Genomic DNA, 25,325 nt, shown 5'->3' with positions numbered 1-25,325 from the left:
GCTCCAGAGGCAGTTGCTGCTTCAGGACGCAGCTTTTCACGCACTTGTCACTCAGGTCAGCTCTTTAGATCTGTGTTTGATGGTCAGGGTTCGTAGATTGTCATGTATGTGATTGATTCACTTTTTTTTCCAAGTCTTTGTTGCAAGAGGGATCCGAGGTAGCTTCTACCTAATCAGCCATCTTGGCCCTGCCTCTCCCTCTTGTTTGTTTTTGAAAGCGAACAGTTTAAGTAGAAGTTGGGGCTCTCTGATTATCTCCATTTTCACTGGGAGGGGCTGAGGAAATAGGACTTGTATTAGTCATGGGGCTGTCACTTGCAGACCGTAGTGAGGCTGCTTGTACTTGTATCTGGCCTTGATGGGGTTCCAATAAATCTCATCTTTTTGCAAAGGCTTTTGCTGGGATTTTCTTGAGAGAGTGCCTGATTACCATTTTTCATTACTCTGTGTACTGGTCAGTCTTTGCTATTTTGGCAGTAGCTGCCTTTTCCGGGCCTGGGAATTTGTCAGTAAAAAGCCAGGTTGTGTCACCGAGTGATCAGATCTTATGAGGAGGTTTAATTAAGATCCATAATGATCAGGGAGGCAAAAGAAACCTAGAAATTTGATCCTGGTTAACAGTCTCATTATCTGCAGTTCCTGTTATCTCTTATAGACCCAAGGGACCACAGGGGTGGCTCACAGGTTATACCTCTGCAAGGGAGATCCAAGTAAGTTTTTCAGTGGCAGAGAATGTTATCATAAGTGGGACACGGCTGCCTGAGCCCAAATAGTACCTAGCTCTACCTCCTCCTGTCATACAAAGTAGCTGTTGTTGGAGCACACTGAATGAGGGAGTCTGTCGTAAAATGCCTACGAAGTTTCACTCTTCATCACTAAGTTTAACAAGATTACCTCTCTTATCCTGGAGGTGAAGCTAATCAAGTCTCTATGGTCTTGAGCATCTCAGGTGAAGTGATTGAGGAAGGCTGTATGTTCCTTTTGAATTAAAGGCAAGCGTCTCCAAAACTCCCTGTTGCAGATTGTTTGGTGGCAGCAGGAGCCACCTAAGAGCTAACAATCGTTATTTAATACAACACAGCTAGCAGAGCCTCCAACAACTTTTGGTTTGGAAGCAGTAGCCAGGGAATTGCTTCCCACCTTTCTTAGAACTTCTCTGTGAGATCTCTAATTGGAACCAATGAAGGAGTTGGCTTGGGAATCAGAGGCTAAAGAGAAGGACTAATGATCTCCCCGAGAGCCAAAAAGATTTTGTAAAACATCCATTAGAACTACTCGAAAGCACTTCAGAGTGTGTGATACTCTGATAGTATAAGCAAGAGAATAAACAGGAAAGGGTCTAGCTCTCCCAAGGTTCCATTTTTCCTCAGGAACAGCTTTGCCAGGGGTTAGATATGTCAGCACAGACCAGGGGAGGGGCGGCCTCACTGTAAAAGGAGCCCCTCAAAAGCCTCCTATAGTTTTATGGACTTAGGAGTTGGGGGAAGGAAGAGGGAGAGGGACTATGAGTACAAAAACCAAAATAGTGAGTCAGAGTGGGGAAGAGTGTCTTCAATGTCTTCTGTTAAAATGGCCTTGGTAGCGGCACTTGAACAGTATTCTGCCAAGCCTCCCCATCCCTTCGTCACACGCACAGAGACCTCTGAATGTCTGTGTCTAGGATAGGAATGTAGATATGTGCAAGAGCATGGCTGGACATGGGGAGCCTGAGCTCTTGACTGCAGCTCCCTCCAGAGACTGCAATGCAGTGGCTGTGCACCAAGTTTGGTGTGGGGAGGGCAGCTTTCACCCATGAGGTCTGCCAGGTAAAGACTTTGTAATTGCCTACTGTCAGACCTAAAAGGTCACAGATAGGATTTTGACTTGGAGCCTGACTCCTCAGTATATACATATATACATACACACATACACTATGCACATATAAATATATGTACATATAATGTGCAATATACGTGAATGTATACATACATAGACATATTTTTCAAATCATGGGTTCTCACTGATCCCTTCAGTTCTCGTCCATCCCATAGGGCTTTCTTTCTCTCCTCCATTTCATATGTGTATGCCCTTTCTTCAACACTGTAAATCTTGACCCTAAAAAAATTAATTCATTTACTTATTGGCTGAATTCTGTTTCTATAATTGTCTCAGAATTGTTTAGCTCCTACAACTACATAAACAAATCTACTAAGAAGATTTCATGATTTGTTTGTAATTCACCCACACACTCTTGCCCAAGACTGAGGATGTGTATAACTTACTGTGTGATGTCTTTGTTGAATTAGTGGGAATTTTTTTTTTCCTTCATTAGGTTTTCATTTGTTTAAATTTAATTCCAATTTCAGTTGCCCGCGTCTTCTCCTTGTTAATTTTATTGTTGGAATATGTAGATTATTAACCTATTTTCCAAGTTAAAAAAAAAATGGTAAAAGGTACACTTAGAAACATATCATTCCTTCCTGTATCCTTCCCCTTGTATTCTCCCATCCTCCTCCTTCTTGTTGTAGGTAAACAACCTCTTTGTTTTCTGGTTTATTTTTCCTACAATTCATTTTGTAAAGGTAAGTATCTATACATATTTTTTGTTACTATGACATAAAGTATAAATAATCTATGAAAACTAGAGACTAATATAAAGTATATTTGATGCCTAGGAATAGTTAGGAAATAATGTAACAGCATCAACACACACTCTTTAAAACTCCTTCCACAATTTTCACATCAGATCTAGCATATAGTAATTTACTTATAACTTTATAAAAATAAGATAAAATGCAGTTGTCATTCATTTGGAATCCAGAAATTTCATAGTAGATATGTTTTTCTATTTAGTGACTAAATGCATGTCTTTTTGTAGCTCAGTCTGAAGAAACACATGAAAATACTATGCTTAAGGATCAAGAATCAGCGTCAAAAACCCAAATACAAGTAAACAAACAAAGAAAATTCAGGGATGGAAAACTCAACAGTAAGTTTATTGTTTATAGATATGAAACTATCTATGTTGTTTTTGTTGTTGTTAGATGCCTTTGAGTCAGTTCTGACTCACAGAGTCCCTGTGTACAATTATACCTATCTATAATTTTTTTTTTTTTTTTATAATTTAGGAAACCCTGGTGGTTTGGGTGGTGTAGTAGCTAAGTGCTACAGCTGCTAACCAAAAGGTCGGCAGTTTCAATCCACCAGGCTGTCCTTGGAAATCTCTCTGTTCTATAGGGTCACCATGAGTCGGAATTGACTTGACGGCAATGGGTTTGGTTTTTAAAATTGTTCTTACATTTTAATTTTAGATTAATATCATCAAATATTTTTGATTTGGTTCCTAGGTATATATTTTAGCATGCATTTTACAAAAACTTTACACTTTGACCAAAAGTGTAAATACCCTAAGGTAACTAGCAAACAAAAGCAGAAAATACTGATAACTTTTGGTTAGAGTTTCTGGTGGTAAGTCTGTTTCCTAGCCATGGGTCATGTACTCAGTATCCATCAAGGCCCAATCACAGGCTATTGTCTCTTACAGGATGTACACATTTTAGCTGACTCCATGAAATTATGGATTCAAAAGTCCAGTGAGTGCCTTTGACCTGTGATGGTGCCCTGCACAGATTCCAGTTGGTGAACTCAAATGTCATATGTGAATCTGTGGGGCCTAGGGAAAAGGCCTGATGGAGGGCAACTAAAGCATCCTGTTCATTGGTTCTCTACTTAAAGATAATGGCCATCTGGTAACTCAATAGATGGGTACCATCAAGATTCCAACATGGGGAGTGTGAGAGTGCCAGAGGCAAATAGTTCCACCCATTGATAGACCTTCTTTTTAATTGTTGGGCAGAAAGGGCCAAATGCTTGGCAGTCATCCCGTCTGGATTGAGATATGTATCTTTCCAGATTTTGATCAAGAATCCACTCATAACCTTGTTGATTTAATTGCACCTTGTCTGTATTAATGACCTCACTATGTTGCCATATGTGGGTTATCAGTGTGTACAATCCTTTCTGGGTGGTGCCCACCTTTTCATGCATATGGTGGAAGGCTAATGCTCCCACTGGGAGTGGGATTTTTTTTTCCCGAGGTCACAGTCTGCCTATTGATAACAAAGAGTAGGGGAAATTAGATACCCTTGTATAAGGGCCTTAAAGGTATGTTGCAACCCATTCTACATAAGGGCTAACTTACCCTGAGCATCTGAGTGGATGGAGACACTGAATATGGAATTTGTGATATTTTTGCTGCATACCAAGTTCCCTGAGCTATGTGAGTCACAATGTCAGGTATTATCAGGCCCAATGGTGATGCTTCAACTTTGAGTGCCTGTAATCAGCGGTGAGTCTTCAGGCATCTGAGGCCTTGCGCACATGCCAGACAGAGCTATTGAACGAGAACTAGTTTCATGAGAACTTCAGCTTCCATAACATAGGCAGTGAGGGCAGTTACTTCTTTTTTACCGCAGAAAGTCGATATTAATTTTGGAAAAAAATGAGGCTCTGCCCAGTAGTCAAGTAAGTACACAGTCATCCATATGCCTTACGAAATGGCCCTACCCGTAGTAATTTCCATAAGGGTCGGAGGTAAAGGCAAGCCAGGGTGCAGGTGGACAATACATCTATACTAATACATACAACAGTGGGGGCCGTAACAATGGAGGTTTGTTGGGGCCTGAAGGGACCCACCCATTATTTGGTTTGGGTTAGGGTCCTGGTAGTAGTGGTTTCTGACCTCAAAGCAGAGAGCATTACCTGTTTCCAAGCCATCCTGGTATCAGGAATGTGGGAATCATAGGCACCTGTACATAAGTCTCCAAAAGAGCCAGGAAGTGGGATTCTCCCTGGTAGCCCATGAACTCTGATGTGGTTATGAGGTCACTCTGTCTCGGTACTCTATCCCCTAGTCTTATTTATTTTTGAGAGCCAAGCGGTCTGGATAAAAGTTGATGGGACTCTATGATCCACCTTCAGATTCCCTGGGAGGTGCATGGGAATAGCACTTGTATTAGTCATAGGGCTGTCACCAAGTGGACCCTAGTGGGGCCACCTATCGTCCCCTCAAGGTCCAGTACCTGGTCATGAGTGGCATGTTGGGGAGCCCATCACACTCTTCCTTTTGAAACCCCATTATTGACTAATCAGACCCAGGCATCTTTTTATAAAGGCCTTTATCCAGGTCATCGAAGAGAGAGCACCCCGCTACCATTTTTAAGTTGACTTTACTTTTTAGAGCAGTTTTAGGTTTATAGAAAAAAATGTTCAGAAAGTACAGAGTTTCCATATACTCTCTGTCCCTTGCACGTAAGTTCTTTTATTAATATCTTGCCATCCTGCGGTATATTTGTTACAGATGAGGAGCCAGTGTTGATATGTTATTATTAACTAAAGTCCGTAATTCACATTAGGGTTCACTGTTTGTGTTGTGCAGTCTTATATGTTTTAACAAATGCATAATGCCCTGTATCCGCCATTACAGTATCATAGAGTTTCATTGCCCTAAAAAATGCCCTGTGCTCCACCTGTTCATCCCTCCCTCACCTCCCCCTCCTCTCCACTCTGGCAACCACTGATCTTTTTTTTTTTTTTTTATTGTTTAGCCTTTTCCAGAATGTCATATATTTGGAACCATACAGTACTTAGCTTTTTTTGGACTAGCTTCTTTCACTTAGCAGTCCGTTTTTAAGGTTCCTTTATGTGATTTTTTGGCTTGATGGCTCATTTCTTTTTATCACTGAACACTATACACACTATACTGTTGTATGGGTGTAAGGTCCTGGGTGGCACAAACGGTTTGCATTGACTACTAACCTAAAGGTTGGGTGTTCAAACTCACCCAGTGGCATAGTCAGAGGAAGCCCTGGTGATCAGCTTCCAAAGATTACAGCTAAGAAAACCCTGTGGAGAAGTTGTCCACTGTAACTCATAGAGTTGCCATGAGTCAAAACTGACTCAACAGCAATGTGTGTGGTTTTTGGTTTTGGTATGGATGTCGGAATTGACTCATCAGCAATGGGCTGGGTTTGGTTCTGTTTTATGGGTATGCTACGGTCATGCGCTGCATAGGATCCTTTTGGGCAGGGTCCACTTGCATGTGTGCACATGGTCATATAAAGTTTTTTTTTTCTTAAAGAGAAAGCGGCTCTCCTTTTTTTTTTCATTGTTTCCCCCTAATGGTTTTAAAGACCTTGAATCCCCAGGAAGAATGAGCAGGGGGGCTCCAGTCACGGGAGCACCTTTTTCTCCCCCCCCCCCTCCACCTCCTGGTTTCCCTTCTCCTGGCTTCGTTTGCACAGCAGCCGTGCGGCCTTTCACTCCTGGCACAGAGGCCGCTCGCAGGGACACGGGGGAGCTCAGGCCACTTGTGGGCTCTCAGCTGTGGGTGGTAGCGGCTGCACATTGTTGTATGATTTTTCTTCTTTAGCCTGTTGATATGATGAATTGTGTGTTGAACCAGCCGTGCATACTTGGGATAAATCTTACTTGGTCATGGCGTATAATTCGTTTTATACGTTGTTTGCGTTCAGTGTAGTAAGGATTTTTTACATCTATGTTCTTGAGAGACATTGGTCTGTGGTTTTCCCTCCTAGTAATGTCTTTGTCTGATTTTGGTATTACGGTAAAGCTGGCCTCATAGAATGAGTTGGGAAGTATTCCACCTTCTGTTTTTTGGAAGAGTTTAAGAAGGATTGGTGTTAATTCTTTAAATACTTTGTAGAATTTGCCGGTGAAACCATCTGGATCTGGTGCTTTCTGTTTTGGAAGGCTGTTAATTGTTTACTTAATTTATTTAAAGTTATAGGCCTATTCAGGTGATCTGTTTCTCCTTGTGTGAGTTTTGGTAAGCTGTGTTCTTCAAAGAATTCGTCCATTTCATCTAGGTTATCAAATTTGTGCATATACAGCTGTTCATAATATGCCTTTTTAATACCCTGGGGATCATTTGTGATGATTCCTATGCATTTCTAATATTAGTAATTTATGTGTTCTTACTCCCCCCTTACTTAGCCTATCTAGTAGTTTCTCATTTTTATTGATATTTTCAAAGAACCAGCTTTTGATCTCATTGATTTTTTTCTGTTAATTTCCTCTTTTTGATTTCACTGATTTATGATCTTATTTTTATTATTGCTTATCATCTGCTTACTTTGGATTTAACTTGTTCTTTTTTGAGTTCCCTAATGTATAAGTTCAGACTCTTGATTTTAGATTGTTCTTCTTTTCTAATATATGCATTCAGTACTATAAATTTTCTTGTAAGCACTGCTTTTCCTGCATCCCATACATTTTAATAAGTTGTTTTTTTAATTTAGTTAAAAATATTTTAAAATTTCTCTTGAGACTTCTTTGATCCATGTATTATTTAGAAGTGTGTTGTTTAAGCTCCAGTTATTTTGAGATTTTTCAGCTATAGTTCTGTTATTGATTTCTAGTTTAATTCCATTGTGGTCTGAGAACATACCTTGTATGTTTCTATCCTTTCAAATTTGTTAAGATGTGTTTTATGGCCCAGGATATAGTCTATCCTGGTGAATGTTCCATGTGAGCTTGAGAAGAGTGTATATTCTGCTTCTGTTGGATAAAGTATTCTATAAATGTTAATTACGTCCAGCTGGTGCTGTTCAGTTTAACTATATCCTTACTCATTTTCTGCCTGCTGGATCTGTCAATTACTGATAGAGAGGCATTGAAATCTCTAACTGTAATAGTAGATTTATCTATTCGTTTTTGCATTTCTGTCAGTTTTTGCTGCATGTATTTTGATGCTTTGAGGTTAGGTGCATACACATTAAGGATTATGTCTTTTTGGAGAATTGATCCCTTTACCATTATGTAATGCCTGTCTTTATCCCTTATAGTTTTTCTTGCTCTGAAACTGCTTTGTCTGAAATTAATATAGAGACCTCACCTTTCCTTTGATTAGTGTTAGCATGGTATGTATTTCTCCATCCCTTTACTTTTAATCTGTGTCTTTTAATGGTATATTTAGAACATTCACATTTAAAGCAATTATTGATGTGTTGACAGAGTGGCTGCAACAATGGGCTCAAACATAGCAATGATTATGAGGGTGGTGTAGGACCAGGCAGTTCTTCGTTCTGTTGTATATAGGTCGCTATGAGTCAGAAATGACTGGATGGCACCTACCAACAACAAAAACAGCATTGATGTAGTTGAATTAATATCTACTATATTTGCTATTTGTTGCTGTTGTTCTTTGTGTATTTTTTTCTCTTCACTTCAGTTTTTTTTTTTTCCTTTTCTAGTTGTAATTAAGCAACTTGTATGGCTCCATTTATTTTATCTGTTAGCATACCAGTTATACTGCTTTAAGTATTTTTTTTTCCACTAGTGGTTGCTTTAGAATTTGCAATATACATTTACAACTAATGTAGGTCCACTTTTCAGATAACACTATACCACTTAATGGTTAGTACAGGTACTTTGTAACAGTATTCCCAACCCCTTGCTCAGTTTACAATTCAGTGACTATGGTGTAAGGGTACAACCCTGACATACACCCTTCTTGATTTTACACCATGCAGTATACCCTTGTTCTGTTCCAGTGGCTGCCTCTTGGTCTGTGGACAGATTCCACAAGACCTTAATTAAGTGTTCTCGAATTCCCATTCTTCACAATGTTATCCATAATTTGTTATGATTCACACAGTTGAGTGCCTGTGCGTATTCAATAAAACACAGGTAAACATCTTTCTGGGATTCTCTACTTTCAGCCAGGATCCATCTGACATCAGCAATGAGGCTTCTCATTCCACGTCTTCCTCTAAATTTGGCTTGAATTTCTGGCAGTTTCTTGTCAATGTACTCCTGCAACCATTTTTGTCTTATCTTCAGCAAAATTTTACTTGTATATACTAATGATATTGTTCAATAATTTGTGAATTCTGTTGAAAAGGCAAGTCTAGTGGTGAGAAAGTCACTCAATTTTTGTTCATCTGAAAAAGTATCTTTACTTTGAAGGATAATTTCTCTGGTTACAAAATTTTAGGTTTTTTTTTTTCCTTCCAAGTCTTTAAATATTTTATTGCACTGTCATCTTGCTTGCGTCGTTTCTGGAGAGAAGTCCGAATGTAATTTTTTCCTTGTTCTTTTGTGGGTAAGGTGTTTTTCTCCTCTGGCTTCTTGCAAGATTTTTTCTTTTTCTTTGATTTTCTGTAGTTTGAATATGATATACCTAGGTGTAGGATTTTTTTGATATTTATCTTATTTGATATTCTCTGGGCTTCTTGGATCTGTGGTTTGATGTCTGTTAACAGTTTTGGAAAATTCTCAGCCATTATTAACTTCAAATATATCCTTTTTTTGTTTTTTTCTCTCTTCCTCTGGTATTCTCATTATGTATAAGTTACACCTTTTATAATTGTCCCGCAGCTCTCAAATATTCTGTTTCTTTTTTCTTTCAGTCTTTTTCTCTTTGGTTTTTAGTTTGGGAAGTTTCTACTGACATGTCTTCAAGCTCACTGATTCTCCCCTTGATCATGTCTGATCTACTAATGAGCCCATCAAAGGCATTCTTCATTTCTGTTAATGTTTTTGTTTTTAGCATTTCATTTTGAATATTTATTAGAATTTCACTGTCTTTGCTTACAGTACCCATGTTGTCCATTTTTTTTTTTCTGTCAGAGCCCTCAATACCCTGATCATAAACCAAAAACCAAACCCACTGCCACTGAGTTGATTCCGACTCATAGTGACCCCATATAGGGTTTCTAAGGCCATAAATCTTTGTGGAACAGATTGCCACATTTTTCTCCTATGGAGTGGCTGATAGGTTTGAACTGCTGACCTTTTGCTTAGTAGCTGAGTGCTTAACCACTGTACTAAATTTAAATTTCTGGTGTGATAGTGTTAACATCTCTGCCATATCTGAGTCTGATTCTGATGTTTGCCCTATCTCTTCAGACTTTTTTTTTCTTTTTAGCACGCCTTGTAATTTTCTTTGTTGAAAGCTATACATGATATATCAGGTAAGAATAACTGAGGTTTGTCTCAGTTGTAAAGTTCTGTTGATGTTGATGTGGTCATAAGGTGTGGGGAAGAAGCATTCTTACAGTCTATGATTAGGTGAAAGTCTTTTAGTGACCCTATGCTCCTGTGTTGTGACTTTCACAAGTATTTCTCAGCTTTTTTTCTGCCACCCCTTAGGTTAAACTGGAAGGCTAGAGTAACCTGGAGTTGGGTATTTTCTTTCCCCCAAGTCCAATGCTAGAGGGAGCTGTAGTTGGGAATTTCCCTTCCCCACGTGGAAGGGTAGATGGGACTAAAGCTGAATATTTCCAGTCCTTCAAGTTGGTTAGTCCAAAAAAACCCATTGCCATTGAGTCAATTCCAACTCATAGGCTCTAATAAAACCCTTGTTGGCTAGGCTCTAGTAAAGGGTTTCCCGTGAGGAAAGTCATTGTCAAGGAGCAGAGCGCCATTTCAGAATGGTTACTTTTCCCATCCCCCATCAAAAACGTAAGAAAATTTTTCTTTGAGCTTCACAGTGAAAACCTAGTAGAACTTCTGAAGGTGACCACATGAATGTGTGAAGGCTACCCCAAGATTTGGCTTCCAAGAGTTTTTTTTTCCTTTGTTATCGTACTTTAGATGAAGGTTTACAGAACAAACTATTTTCTCATTCAACACTTAGTATACATATTGTTTTATGATATCGGTTAACAACCCCATAACATGTCAACACTCTCCCTTCTTGACCTTGGGGTCCCTATTACCAGCTTTCCTAGCCCCTCCTGCCTTCTAGTCCTTGCCGATGGGCCAATGTGCCAGTATAGTATCGTTTCTTTTTATGGGCATGTCTAATCTTTGGCTGAAGGGTGAACCTCGGGAGTGGTTTCATTACTGAGCTAAAAGAGTATCTGGGGGCCATACTCTCAGGGTTTCTGAAGTTTGTGTCAGGCCAGTAAGTCTGGTCTTTTTTTGTGAGTTAGAATTTTGTTCTACATTTTTCTCCAGCTCTGTCCAGGACCCTCTATTTTGACCCCTGTCAGAGCAGTCATTGGTGGTAGCCAGGCACCATCTAGCTATACTAGACTCAGTCTGGTGGAGGCCGTGGTAGATGTGTTCCATTAGTCCTTTGGACTAATCTTTCCCTTGTATGGTTAGTTTTCTTCATTATTCCTTGCTCCTGAAGGGGTGAGACCATTGGAGCATCTTAGATGGCCACTCATAGGCTTTTAAGACCCCAGACGCTACTCAACAAAGTAGAATGTAGACCATTTTCTTTATAAACTACGTTATGCCAAATGAGCTAGATGTTCCCCAAGACCATGGTCTTCACAGCTCTCAGTTTAGCAATTTGGTCCCTCAGGGAATTTAGATGTGTCTATGGAGCTTCCAAAACCTTGCATTGTACAAGTTGTCCTGGCTTCCCTAGTATTGTGTACTGTCTTACCCTTCACCAAAGTTACCACTTATCTGTTGTCTGTTTAGTGTTTTTCCATCCCACCTCTCCCATCCCTCGTAACCATCAAAGATTGTTTCTTTTTGTGTGTAAACCTTTTCATGAGTTTTTACAGTAGTAGTCTCATACAATATTTGTCCTTTGTGATTGACTTATTTCACTCAGCATCATGCGCTCCAGATTCATCCATGTTATGAGCTGCTTTGCAGATTCATCATTGCTCTTTATTTAATACTTCATTGTGTATATATACCACAGTTTCTTTATGCATTCATCTGCTGGTGGACATCTAGGCTGTTTCCATCTTTTTGCTGTTGTGAACAATGCTGCAATGAACTTGAGTGAGCATATGTCTATTTGTGTGACAACTCTTATTTCTCTAGGATATTTTCCTAGTAGTGGGATTGTTGAATCATATGGTATTTCTATTACTAGCTTTCTAAGAAAGCACCATATCCTTTTCCAAAATGGTTGTATCATTTTGCATTCCCTCCAGCAATATATAAGAGTTCCAGTTTCCATGCAGCCTCTCCAACATTTGTTATTTCTTTTTTCTTTTGATCCATGCTGGTAATGCCAGGATGAGATGTTATCTCATTGTGGTTTTGATTTGCATTTTTCTAATGGGTAGAGGTTGCAAGCATATCCTCATGTATCTGTTGACCACTTGAATGTCTTCTTTGGTGAAGTGTCTGTTCATTTCCTTTGCCCATTTTTTGATTCAATTATTTTCTTTTTGTTGTAGAGGTGCTGGATTTTCCTGTAGATTTTGGAGATTAGATCTTTGTGTGATCTGTAATAGCCAATTTTTTTTTCTCAGGCTGTAGGTTCTCTTTTTACTCTTTTGGTGAAGTCTTCTGATGAGCATAAGTGTTTAATTTTTAGAAAATCCCAATTATCTAGCTTATCTTCTGGAGTTTGTGTGTTGTTGATTATGGTTTGCATCTTGTTAATGCCATGTATTGGGGTATCTAGTGTTGATCCTATTTTTCTTCTATGAAATTTATAGTTTTGGGCTTAATATTTAGGTCTTTGATCCACTTTGAATTAGTTTTTGTGTATGGTATGAGGTATGGGTCCTGTTTCACTTTTTTGCAGGTGGACATCCAGTTTGGTCAGCACAATTTGTTATAAACATTGTCTTTTCCCCATTTGATGAACTTTGGGCCCTTGTCAATGATCTGCGTTCTCAATTCTGTTCCATTAGTCAATGTATCTCTGGTTGTACCAGTACCAGGCTCTTTTGACTACCATAGCTGTATAGTATGTTCTGAGGTCAGGTAGTGTGAGTCCTTCTACTTTCTTCTTCAATAGTGCTTATCCAGGGCTTCTTCCCTTTCCTTTAACTTTATAAAATTAAGGATTAGTGTTTCCATCTCTTTAAAGAATGTTGTTGGTATTTGGATCAGGACTGCATTTATTTGTAAATTGCTTTGTGTAGAATTGTCATTTTCACAATGTTGAGTCTACCTATCAATGAACATGGTACATTTTTCCAGTTATGTAGATCTCTTTTGGTTTCTTGCAGTAGTATTTTGTGGTTTTCTTTGTATAGGTCTTTTACATCCCTGGTTAGATTTATTCCTAAGTATTTTATTTTTTTAGGGGCTGTTATAAATGGTATTGTTTTCCTGATTTCCTTTTCATCATTCTCTTTATTGGCATATAGGAATCCAACTGATTTTTGTTTATCTTGTATCCTGCTGCTCTGCTGAACCTTTCTATTAGTTCCAGTAGTTTTCTTGTGGAGTCTTTTGGGCTTTTTATGTATAGTGTCATGGCAGTGGGTGGGTGTTATCATTTCATCTGCAAATACAGACAGTTTAATTTCTTCATTACCAATTTGGATGCACTTCATTTCCTTGTCTTGCCTTATTGCTCTAGCTAGGACTTCCAGCACAATGTTAAATAGGAGTGGTGATAAAGGACATCCTTGTCTTGTTCTTGTTCTCAAGGAAAATGTTTTCAGCCTCTCTGCTAAAAATGATGTTGGCTGTTCGCTTCGCGTAGGTGTCCTTTATTATGTTGAGGAATTTCACTTGCATACCTATTTTATTGAGAGTTTTTATCAGGAATGGGTGTTGGACTTTGCGGAATGCCTTTTGTATGTTGATTGAGATAACCATGTGATTCCTTTCTTTCTTTTTATTTATGTGGTGGATTATGTTGATTGTTTTTCTAATGTTGAACCATCCTTGTATACCTGGTGTGAATTCTACTTGGTCGTGGTGTATCATTTTTGATATGATGCTGAATTCTATTGGCTGAAATTTCATTGAAAATTTTTGCATTTATGTTCATAAGAGATATTAGTCTGTAATTTTTTTGGAGGAGCATCTTTGCCTGGTTTTGGTCTCAGGGTTTTGTTGGCTTCATAGGATGAATTTAGAAGTATCACTTCCTTTTCTGTGTTCTGAAATAGCTTGAGTAGTACTGGCGTAAGCTGTTCTCTGAATGTTTGGTAGAATTCTCCAGTGAAACCATCTGGGCCAGGGCTTATTTTGTTGAGAGTTTTTTTTTTTTTTTTTTTTTTAATTACCTTTTCAATCTCTTCTCTTGTTATGGGTCTGTTCAGATTTTCAACATCATTTTATGTCAGTTTGGGTAGGTAGTGTCTTTCTAGAAATTTGTCCATTTCCTCTAGCTTTTCAAATTTGTTGGAGTGTAGTTTTTAATAATACTCTGTTAAGATCCTTTTTATTTCAGTTGGGTGTGTTGTAATGTCCCCCATTTCATTTCTTATTTGAGTTATTTGTGTCCTCTTGTGTTTTTCATTTGTCAATTTCACCAGTGGTTTGTCAATTTTGTTGATCCTTTCAAAAAACCAACTTTGATTTTGTTGATTCTTTCTATTGTTTCTCTATTTCATTTATTTCTGCTCTGATATTTATTATTTCCTTTCTTCTGGTGGCTTTGGGCTTTTTTTTTTTTCCCTCTCTTTTTATTTTTCAAGTTGTGTAGCTATTGCTTTGATTTTGTTCCTTTCTTCTTTTTATGTGTGCATCTATTGCTATAAATTGACTTCTGAGGACTGTCTTTACTGTGTCCCAAAGTTTTTGGTATGATGTATTTTCATTTGATTCTAGGATTTTTTTTTTTTATTCCATCTCTGATTTCTTCTATTATCCAGTGGTTTTTAAAAGCAGGGTATTATTCAGTTTCCATGTAATTTTTTCCCCCTTGCTCTTTCTTTTGTTAATTTCTACCTTGATGGCACTGTGGTCAGAGAAGATACTTTGTGTAATTTCAATGTTTTGGATTTTGTTGCGGGTTCCTCTATGGCCTAAGATGTGGTCAATTCTAGAGAGTGTTCTATGCGTGTTGGAAAAGAGTGTGTATTTTGCAGCTGTTGGTGGAGTGTTCTATATATGTCTATGACGTCAAGTCGGCTGACTGTGCCCTTTAGCTCTTCTGTATCTTTGTTGAGTTTCTTTCTACATGTTCTGTCCTTTATTGAGAGTGATGTGTTGAAGTTTCCTACTATTATTGTGGAACTGTCAATTTCTCTTTTCAGTGCTTTTAGAGTTTCTGTATTTTGGAGCCCTGTCATTGGGTGTGTAGGTATTTATTATGGTTATGTCTTCATGATGGATCATCCCTTTAATCATTATATAATGCCCTTCTTTGTCTTTTATGGTGGATTTTGTTTTAAAGTCTGTTTTATTTGAGATTAGTATTGCCATTCTTGCTCTTTTTTGGTAACTGTTTGCTTGAAATATTTTTTTCCATTCTTTAATTTTTAATAAATTTATGTCTTTGTTTCTAAGGTGTGTCTTTTGTAGACAGCATATTGATGGATCCTGTTTTTTTTTAAATTTTTTATATTTTAATCCATTTTGTCACTCTCTGTCTCTTTATGGGTGCATTTAGGCTATTTACATTCAGTGTAATTATTGATAGGTGTGAGTTTATTGTAGTCATTTTGTAGTGCTTTATTTTTATGCTGCGGACATTTTCTTTGTTCCTTCTAAGAGTTTTTATCTCTCAAGCTTATCCATACTTAGGCTCCAGCAACTACTCAATTGTCCTTTAAATATTCCTACCCAATGCTGGCTCAGCTGGCAGCTGCTTCAGGTAAGCAGTGATTCTCTGTAATTGTCTCTCTCTGTCTCTCCACTTTTGGGGCAGTGGTTTCCTCTGTGCCCTCAGCTTTCTGATGAATCTAGAAATTACTGGTGTTGAGATTTTTACCTTTTTTCTTGTTATGAGGATGAGGGGATGCTTTCTATGTACCTTACATGCTTTTATTAACTTACTGTGATAGTACAAGCTTGAGGCTAAACAGGAAAAGATGCTGGCTCCTCCAGTGTTTCATTTTTAGCCCTGGGATGGCACAAGGGAAGAGTTAGATATGTCATTATAGACAGGGGGATTGTCTCATTGCCAAGGGAGCCCTGAATAAAAGGAACCTGCTGTTTTATGGATCTGAGGGCCAGGGGAAGTCTTTGTGTGTATGGAAGAAGAGCTAGGAGAGCAAAAGTAATGAAGACTAAGAACGGAGAAAAGTGACTTAAAGTTCTTTTATGAGGTGGACTCAGCAGAAGCACCTGAATAATAAATGTCTCACTGATAACCAGCCACCCAAAGCAAGTCCTGAGAATGGATGTGCCTGGGCTAGGAATGTAGGTGTGTGTAAGATTATTGCCAACCTTGGAGGGCTAAGTGCTTGACTGTAACTCTCTTCAAAGACTGCAATGCAGTGGCTGTACACCATATTGAGTTAGGGAAGGGCAGCTTTCAGTCAGAAGCCCTGCCATGTAAAGTCAGCATAACTGCCTATGTTTAAGCCTGAAAGATCACAAATGGGATTTTACCCTGTAGTGACACTCAGTATTTAAAGATGCACATATGTATATACACATATACCTACACATACATGTACACACATACATAGACATATTTTACAAGTCATATGATCTCACTAACACCTTCATTTCCAGACCAACTTTGCAAAGCTCATTTTGTCTTCCTCCATTTCATATGGATATGTCCTTTCTCCCACAATGTGATCCTGACTCCAAACAACATCCATATATTTACTTACTCGTTTGCTCAATCCTAAAATGCTTCTGAAATGGTTTCAGAAATTCTTAGCTCATGCCACTCCCAAAACAAATCTACTAAAAATATTCTGTGATTTTTTTTTTGCAGTGTGCTCTCACACTGTTGCCCAAGAATGAAAGCATATATAATTTTCACTGGCTTTATATGAGTTTCTTGGATTTTGTGCATTTTTTTCCTTCTCTTCAGGAGGTTTTTTGCTTACTTTTGTTTTCAGTTTTGCTTACTTTCCTTATCCTTGTGGATTTAGTTTTTTTATCCGACAATGTAGAACATTAATGTACTTCAAAAGGTAAAAACATGCAAAAAGTATACGTACAGACATATCATTCCTTCCAAATCTCTTCCTCTTCAATTCCTCAATCCTACCCCCACCTCTTCTAGGTAACTATATTGTTTTCTGATTTATGTTTCCTGTGTTCCATTTTGTAAAGGTAAGTATCTATCTGTTTCTCTGTATATGAAATTTTTTCTTACTTCCCATTCTTTCTTGCCTGAAATGTAGCAATTATATAATTTTTGTTTTTTACTTACCATTGTATGAAATAATGAGAGGTTCAATATACCTATTAAAACTGTCCTCACAGATTTTATGTCAGTTATAGCATATGGTAATTTGCTTGTAATTTTTTTAAAATAAGAGAAAATGCAGCTTGTTATAAATTTGAAATATAGAGATTTCACAATAAATCTGTTTTTCTATTTAGTGGACTAAATGCATCTCTTTATGCAGCTCATGATGAAAATATGCTTGGTTCTGTTTGGTCTATGAATATGTGTTAACCTATAAAACTAGATATTAATACAAAATATATTTGATGCTTAGAGATATCAATGAAATAATGAAATTGCTTTCACATACACTCATCAAAACTGTCCTCACACTTTTCATGTCACATCTTGCATGTAGTAATTTTCTTATAACTATAGTATGAGAGAAAATTTCTGTACACTTGTACAGTTGCTGTACACTTACTATGAATTTCAAATCTAGAGATTCCACGATAGATCTGTTTTTCTATTTAGTGAACTAAATGCGTCTCTTTACTTAGCTCAAGATGATATGCTGGATGAAAATTTTATCGTTGAGAATCAAGATTCAAAAACTCAAATGAATGTAAAGAAACAAAGAACTTTCAGAGGGGAAAAACACAAAAGTAAGTATAATAAGAAAAATTATTGGTACTATTTCATAGCCATGAGTGATGCGATCAGAATTCACCAAGGGCCAATAACAGGCTAATAATATTTCATAGGGTGTGTACCTTTTAGCCCATTCCATGAAATCACAGGTCAAAGCCCAGTGGGCACCTCTGACTGTGACGGTCTTGTTCTGCTCTGATTGGCCAACTGAGCAGTTGTGGAGAGCTGTAATGGCAAATCTGGATGTCTGGGGCCCAGGGGCTAGGTGGCCTGGGTGACCAGTAGAAGAATGACTGGGCATCCTCATGAATGAAGCTCCACTTAAAGGGGCAGCCTTGAGGTAACCTGATAGATGGGTACCATCTAGCTCCCCACACAGGGAACGAGAGAGTACCAGTAAAAAAACCCACACAGGGAACGAGAGAGTACCAGTAGCTGGCCCTTATTTTTATTTGATGAACAGAGAGGGCAAAAACACTTGGCAATCATCTCTTCTGGAATGACACAGTGTACCTGTCCTCAGATCAAACTCAGGAATAACACTTAATCAACTGGATAGCAATGGGTTTAGTTTTTGAGTTACTAGGACATTGTACCTTATCTGTATTAATGGCCCAGCTGTGTTGCCACATGTGGCCTAGTGGGGGCCCAGTTCTTCTTTGGTGTTGCCCGTCTCTGGACAAACTAGGTGTATGTTATCAATATAGTGGAGAGGGAGTGCTCCTCCAGGAACAGGACTTTTCCAGGTCATGGCTTACCCACTGATGATGACAGATAGTCAGGGAATTTAGGAAGCCTTGTGGAAGGACATTAAAGGTGTATTGCAACCCTTTCAACATAAAGGCAAACTGATCTTGATCATCTTGGTGGGCAAGGATCCTGAATAAGGCATTTTTGGCATCAGTAGCTACATACCTAAGTTCCTCAGCTTGGACAATAGCTTCTTTGACAGTCACGAGACCCAGTACCTCAGATACCCGTGGCAGCATTATAGCATTGAGTGATATAATCAATGGTGAGTCACTGGGCACTGAGGCCTTAAGAATAGGTCAGATAAGGCTACTGAGGATAGAAATAGTTTCATGGAGAACTTTTCTTCCTTAAGCTCAGCAGTGTGGGCAGTTATTTCTTTTTCTCCACCAGGCAGCCAATGTTGTTTTAGGGGAGACGATTGTGCTAAGTTCAGATAGGCATGGTCCTCCACATGCCAATAATACATTCAAGAGTGGGGGCCGTAACAATGGAAATTTGTAGCCAACAATAGGGACCTACCTATTGTCTGGCCTCGGTGAGGTAGTGAAGGCCTCAGATCCCAAACCAGACAGCATTATCTGTTTTCTCCTCATCCTGATGCCAGGGTCATTTGTACACTAGTATCCAAAGGCCTGATGGTGCAGTGGTTAAGAGCTATGGATGCTAACCAAAAGGCTGGCAGTTCAAATCCACCAACTGCTCCCTGTAAACTCCATGGGGGCAGTTCTACTCTGTCCTATATGGTTGCTATGAGTCGGAATTGACTCAATGGCAACAGGTTTGTTTTTTTTTATCCAAAGGCCCAAGAAATTAAATTCTACCCCACTTCTCCAATGAAGACTGATATTGGCCTAGGGTCTTTTGTTGCCCCTATGGACAGAGGGACCTAGGCATAACCCCTTGTTTACTTTTGAGAGCTGATAGATCTGGGTAAAAGTTTACAAGGCTCTCAAATTCATCTGCAGATTCACTCAGAAGGGCAGAGGGAACAGAGATTGTATTAGTCATAGGGGTCATCACCATACAGACAATACTTATGCTACCTGCTGACTCCTGTAGGCCCAGTACCTGGTTAAGTGTTTCTTGCTGGGGATCCCATCATCCTCATCCTTTATGATCCCATTATCAAGTAATCAGACCCAGATGACATTTTGGGAAAGACCTTGTGGTATTGATGAAGAATATTGAATATACCATGGACTGCCAAAAGAATGAACGAATCTGTCTTGGAAGAAGTACAACCAGAATGCCCCATACTTTTGACATGTTATCAGGAGGGGTCAGTCCCTGGAGAAGGACATCATGCTTGACGAAGTAGAGAGCCAGCAAAAAAGAGGAAGACCCTCAACAGGATGGATTGACACAGTGGCTGCAACAATGGGCTTAAGTATAACAACGATCGTGAGGATGGTGCAGCAGGACCAGGCAATGTTTTGTTCTGTTGTACAAAGGGTCGCTATGAGTAGGAACTGACTTGATGGCACCAGCAACAACAGGAATAGTGATGAAATAACAGGATAGCCTCAAAACACACCCATTAAAACTGTTCTTACAATTTTCATGTTAGATATACATATGGTAATTTTCTTATAGTTTTTTAATAAAATTGGGAGAGAATGCTGCTGATATTTCTAATTTCAAAACTTACTATTAAGTTTTTGAAATTAGAAATTTCAGAATAGATCTGTATTTCTATTTTGTGAACTAAATGTATCTTTTTATGTAGCTCGTGATGAAGGATCTGATGAAAACCTTATGCTGGAGAATCAAGATTCAGCGTCAAAAACTCAAATTCAGATAAAGAAACGAAGAACTTCCAGAGGGGAAAAACACAGTAGTAAGTGTAATAATTATAAACCCATAAAAAACTATTGCCATTGAGTTGATTTCCTACTCATAGTGACCTTATAGGACAGAGTAGTACTGCCCCATAGGGTTTCAAAGGTTGTAATCTTTATGGAAGCAGACTGTCACATCTTTCTCCCACAGAGAAAGGTCAGTGAGTTTGAACCTCTGACCTTTCAGTTAGCAGCCAAGTGGTTTAACTGCCATGCCACCAAGGCTCCTTATAATAATTATAGATAACTTTAAAAATTATTTTAAACTCAGCAGAAGATCTTTTTTCCTTTTGTTTATGAACATGTATTTGAGCATATAGTTTATAGAAATTTTACACACTGAATAAGTGGAATATCCTTAGGTAACAAGCAAAGAAAACTATCATTAGCTTTTGGTTGGAAAATCTGACTGTAACTCTATTTCACTGCCATGGGTCATGTGCTCAGTATCCATCAAGGCCAAATAACAGGCCAATAATTTTCTCTCAAAAGGGTGTGTACCTTTAAGCCAAAATCTGTGAAATTTCAGGTCAAAAGTCCAGTGGGCACCTCTGAACAGTGGTGGTGTCCTTCTCCCACAGGTTCTAATTAGTGAACTTCGAGGTTGCTGAGACCTGTAACTCAAAGGGTAAATGATGATCAGTGGTGCACAGGGAAAGTGAGCTTAGGTGGCCTGTTGAAGGGCCTCCAGCACCTCCTATTGGTCAGGGCCCTACTCAACATTAGTGTACTCTCTGGTAACCCAACAGATGGGAGTCATCGAAATCTCCCCATTGGACGTATGACAGCTCTATTACCTAATACCCCCACCAATCACTGAATATCCTTTTATTTGTTGGGCAGAGAAGGCCAAAAGCTTAGCAGTCATCTCCACTAACTGACATGTCATACCTCTTCCCAGATTATGCTCAGGAATTAGGTCCTTGTACCTTGTCTGTATTCATGACCCAGCTGTGTTATCCATGAGAGTGATCAGAATGTCCAGTCCTTGTTGATGGTACCCTTGTCTGAGCCCACCAAGAGGTTGTCATCAATACTGTGGAAGCCTAGGTCTCAGTCTGGGAGCGAGACTGTTTCCAGGTCTATGTTTATCTTTTGATGACAGGAGTTGGAGAATTTAGGTCCTCTTGTGGAAGAAAATTAAAGGTGTATTGCAATCCATCTACTGTAAGACAAACTGATCCTAAGCATCCAGGTGGAGAAGGATGCTGAGTAAGACATTTATGATGTCAATTGTTGCTACATGCCAAGTTCCCTTAGTTTAAGAAGTAGCCTAGGTGACAGTCACAGTATCAGGTACCACAAGTGACAGGGAAGCACTATGACATTCAGCACTTAAAAGCAATGGTAAGGCACCCTAGGCCTTGCACACAAGCTGAAGGGACTATTAAGTGGAGAGATAGTCTCACAGAGAATCTTGGCTTCCTTAAGATCAGTAGTGAGGGAAGTTGTTTCTTTTTTTCCCCAGGCAGTTGATACAGCTTTTGGAAAAAGATCCTGTACTTGGGTAGGTTCACAGTTGTCCACAGGCTCTACTAAAATGGCCCTAACTGCAGCAATTCCTGGAAGGCCAGGGCATGAATGCAAGATAAGTTGCCTATGGACAATACATTTGTACTAACAATACCTAAGATAGTGGGGCCATAACGACATAGGTTTGTAGTAGCCCAAAGTCATCCACCCATTGTTGGCCTGGGTAAGGTTCTCAGCGGTGGTGCCCTTAGATCCCAAGCCACATAGCAATATCTTTTTTCCTCTCTTCCTAAGGGTGTAGGGACCATAGTCATCTGTGTGCTGGTATCACAAGGCCTTAGAAATGCAATTCACCCCATCTCCCCCTGCAACTCTGACTATGGCATAAGGTCTCCATTACCCCCAGGCACAGAGACACCTCCTCCTAACCAATAGTCTTTTTTTTTTTTTTTTTTTGAAAGCCAGGAGGTCTGGGTAAAAGATTACAGGGCTCTCTGATTCATTTCCAGATTTATGGAGAGGGGAGAGGGAATAGGGGCCATCGTCAAGCAGACCCTTGTGTGCCTGTCGACCACCCTTGGCCCAGTGTCTGGCCTGAGTTCCTTTGGGGGATCTCAATAGCCAAGCACATCCTTGGATACCCCATTATTGAGTAACCAGACACAGATCAATTTGGGAAACTCATTATGGATCGTGTCCAGGAGAGAGCTGTGGATTATCTTTCTTTATGTCTTCTCTGTGCTGGTCAATCTTTGGTATCTTGGCTGTAGTGCTTTTGTCATGCCTGGGAATTTATCAGTTAAGATCCAGAATGTTGACAGATGGATTGACCTGATCTTATGAGAAGGCTTAATTGCACTCGAAACCATCTGCTTGGAAGGAACGAATCTAGAAATCTGATTCTGGTTAACATCTCAACATCTACTGTGTACACTACCTCATTGTAGGGGGTATGTAATGATGCTTCCCTCAAGACGCCACTCTCCATCACTAGGTTCAATAAGATGACCTCCTTTATCGTGAAGGTAAACCCTCCAATTCTCTAAAGTGTCTTTTGGGTCTCTGGGTGAAATGATCTTGAAGGGCTCTGCAGTTTTTTCATTAAAGTCTCATAACTCACGGTATTATAGTTATGAGTCTGTTCATTATCATCAGGGACTTGCTTGATGCTAACAGTTGTCACTAGCATAACTCAGCTCACGGTCTTTGATGACTTTTGGTCCCATGGCCGGAAGACTGTAAACAGCAGTCAAGGAATTACTTCCTTAGGTTTCATAGATGTGTCTGTCAGTTTATCGTACTGTGGGGGCTTATGTGTTGCTGTGATGCTGGAAGCTATGCCACCGGTATTCAGATGCCAGCAGGGTCACCCATGGAGGAAAGGTTTCAGCTGAGCTTCCAGACTAAGACAGACTAGGAAGAAGGACCCGGCAGTCTACTTCTGAAAAGCATTAGCCAGTGAAAACCTTATGAATAGCAGCGGAACATTGTCTGATATAGTGCTGGGAGATGAGCCCCCCAGGTTGGAAGGCACTCAAAAGATGACTGGGAAAGACCTGCCTCCTCAAAGTAGAGTCGACCTTAATGACATGAATGGAGTAAAGCTTTCGGGACCTTCATTTGCTGATGTGGCACAACTCAAAATGAGAAGAAACAGCTGCAAACATCCATTAATAATCGGAAGCTGGAATGTATGAAGTATGAATCTAGGAAAATTGGGAATTGTCAAAAATAAAATGAAACACATAAACATCAATATCCTAGGCATTAGTGAGCTGAAATGGACTGGTATTGGCCATTTTGAATTGGACAATCATATAGTCTACTATGCTGGGAATGACAACTAGAAGAGGAATGGTGTTGCATTCATTGTCAAAAAGAACATTTCAAGATCTATCCTGAAGTACAACAGTGTCAGTGATAGGATAATATCCATACACCTACAAGGAAGACCAGTTAGTACGACTATTATTCAAATTTACGCACCAACCACTAGGGCCAAAGATGAACAAATAGAAGACTTTTATCAGCTGCTGCAGTCTGAAATTGATCAAACATGCAATCAAGATGCATTGATAATTACCAGCAATTGGAATGAGAAAGTTGGAAACAAAGAAGAAGGATCAGTAGTTGGAAAATATGGCCTTGGTGATAGAAACAATGCCAGAGATCAAATGATAGAATTTTGCAAGATCAATGACTTCTTCATTGCAAATACCTTCTTTCACCAACATAAACGGCGACTATACACATGGACCTCACCAGATGGAACACATAGAAATCAAATTGACTACATCTGTGGAAAGAGACGATGGAAAAGCTCAATATCATCAGTCAGAACAAGGCCAGGGGCCGACTGTGGAACAGACCATCACTTGCTCATATGCAAGTTCAAGCTGAAACTGAAGAAAATCAGAGCAAGTCCATGAGAGCCAAAATATGACCTTGAGTATATCCCACCTGAATTTAGAGACCATCTCAAGAATAGATTTGATTCATTGAACACTAGTGACCAAAGACCAGACGAGTTGTGGAATGACATCAAGGATATCATCTGTGAGGAAAGCAAGAGGTCACTGAAAAGATAGCAAAGAAAGAAAAGACCAAGATGGATGTCAGAGGAAACTTTGAAACTTGCTCTTGAGCATCGAGCAGCTAAAGCAAAAGGAAGAATTCATGAAGTAAAAGAACTGAACAGAAGATTTCAAAGCGCCTCTCGAGAAGACAAAATAAAGTATTATAATAACACGTGCAAAGAGCTGGAGATGGAAAACCAAAAGGGAAGAACACGCTCAGCGTTTCTCAAGCTGAAAGAACTAAAGAAAAAATTCAAGCCTCGAGTTGCAGTAGTGAAGGATTCCATGGGGAAAATATTAAATGATGCAGGAAGCCTCAAAAGATGATGGAAGGAATACACAGAGTCGTTATACCAAAAAGAATTAGTCAATATTCAACCATTTCAAGAGGTGGCATTTGATCAGGAACTGATAGTACTGAAGGAAGAAGTCCAAGCTGCTCTGAAGGTAATGGTGAAAAACAAGGCTCCAGGAATTGGTGGAATATCAATTGAGGTGTTTCAACAAACAGATGCAACGCTGGAGGTGCTCACTCGTCTGTGCCAAGAAATGTGGAAGACAGCTTCCTGGCCAACTGATTGGAAGAGATCCGTATTTATGCCTATTCCCAAGGAAGGTGATCCAACCAAATGTGGAAATTATCGAACAATATCATTAATATCACACGGAAGCAAAATTTTCTGAAGATCATTCAAAAACAGCTGCAGCAGTATATCAACAGAGAACTGCCAGAAATTCTGGCCGGTTTCAGAAGAGGACGTGGAACCAGGGATATCATTGCTGATTTCAGATGGATCCTGGCTGAAAGCAGAGAATACCAGAAGGATGTTTACCTGTGTTTTATTGATTAAGCAAAGGCATTTGACTGTGTGGATCATAATAAACTATGGATAACACTGCAAAGAATGGGAATTCCAAAACACTTAATTGTGCTCATGAGGAACCTTTACATAGATCAAGAGGCTGTTGTTGGGACAGAACAAGGGGATACCCGATTGGTTTAAAGTCAGGAAAGGCGTGCATCAGGGTTGTATTCTTTCACCATACCTATTTAATCTGTATGCTGAACAA

The 25,325-nt window shown here is 39.3% G+C and overlaps 1 protein-coding gene across 1 annotated transcript in view; it reads left to right on the top strand.

Moving 5' to 3' along the window:
- The window catches only part of CCDC7 (coiled-coil domain containing 7), a 415,568-nt gene that overhangs the window by 206,170 nt on the left and 184,073 nt on the right, over positions 1-25,325 (top strand). Inside the window, exons 22-23 of the mRNA XM_064285199.1 lie at positions 2,858-2,968; positions 20,094-20,204. Of these exons, the coding sequence (XP_064141269.1) occupies positions 2,858-2,968; positions 20,094-20,204 (222 nt within the window). The remainder of the gene's footprint in view (positions 1-2,857; positions 2,969-20,093; positions 20,205-25,325) is intronic.

This window comes from Loxodonta africana, chromosome 4, assembly GCF_030014295.1.
Source record: "Loxodonta africana isolate mLoxAfr1 chromosome 4, mLoxAfr1.hap2, whole genome shotgun sequence".
Classification (NCBI taxonomy): domain Eukaryota; kingdom Metazoa; phylum Chordata; class Mammalia; order Proboscidea; family Elephantidae; genus Loxodonta; species Loxodonta africana.
The sequence above is the reverse complement of the archived record's forward strand: the minus strand, read 5'-3'. Positions and strand labels throughout refer to the sequence as shown.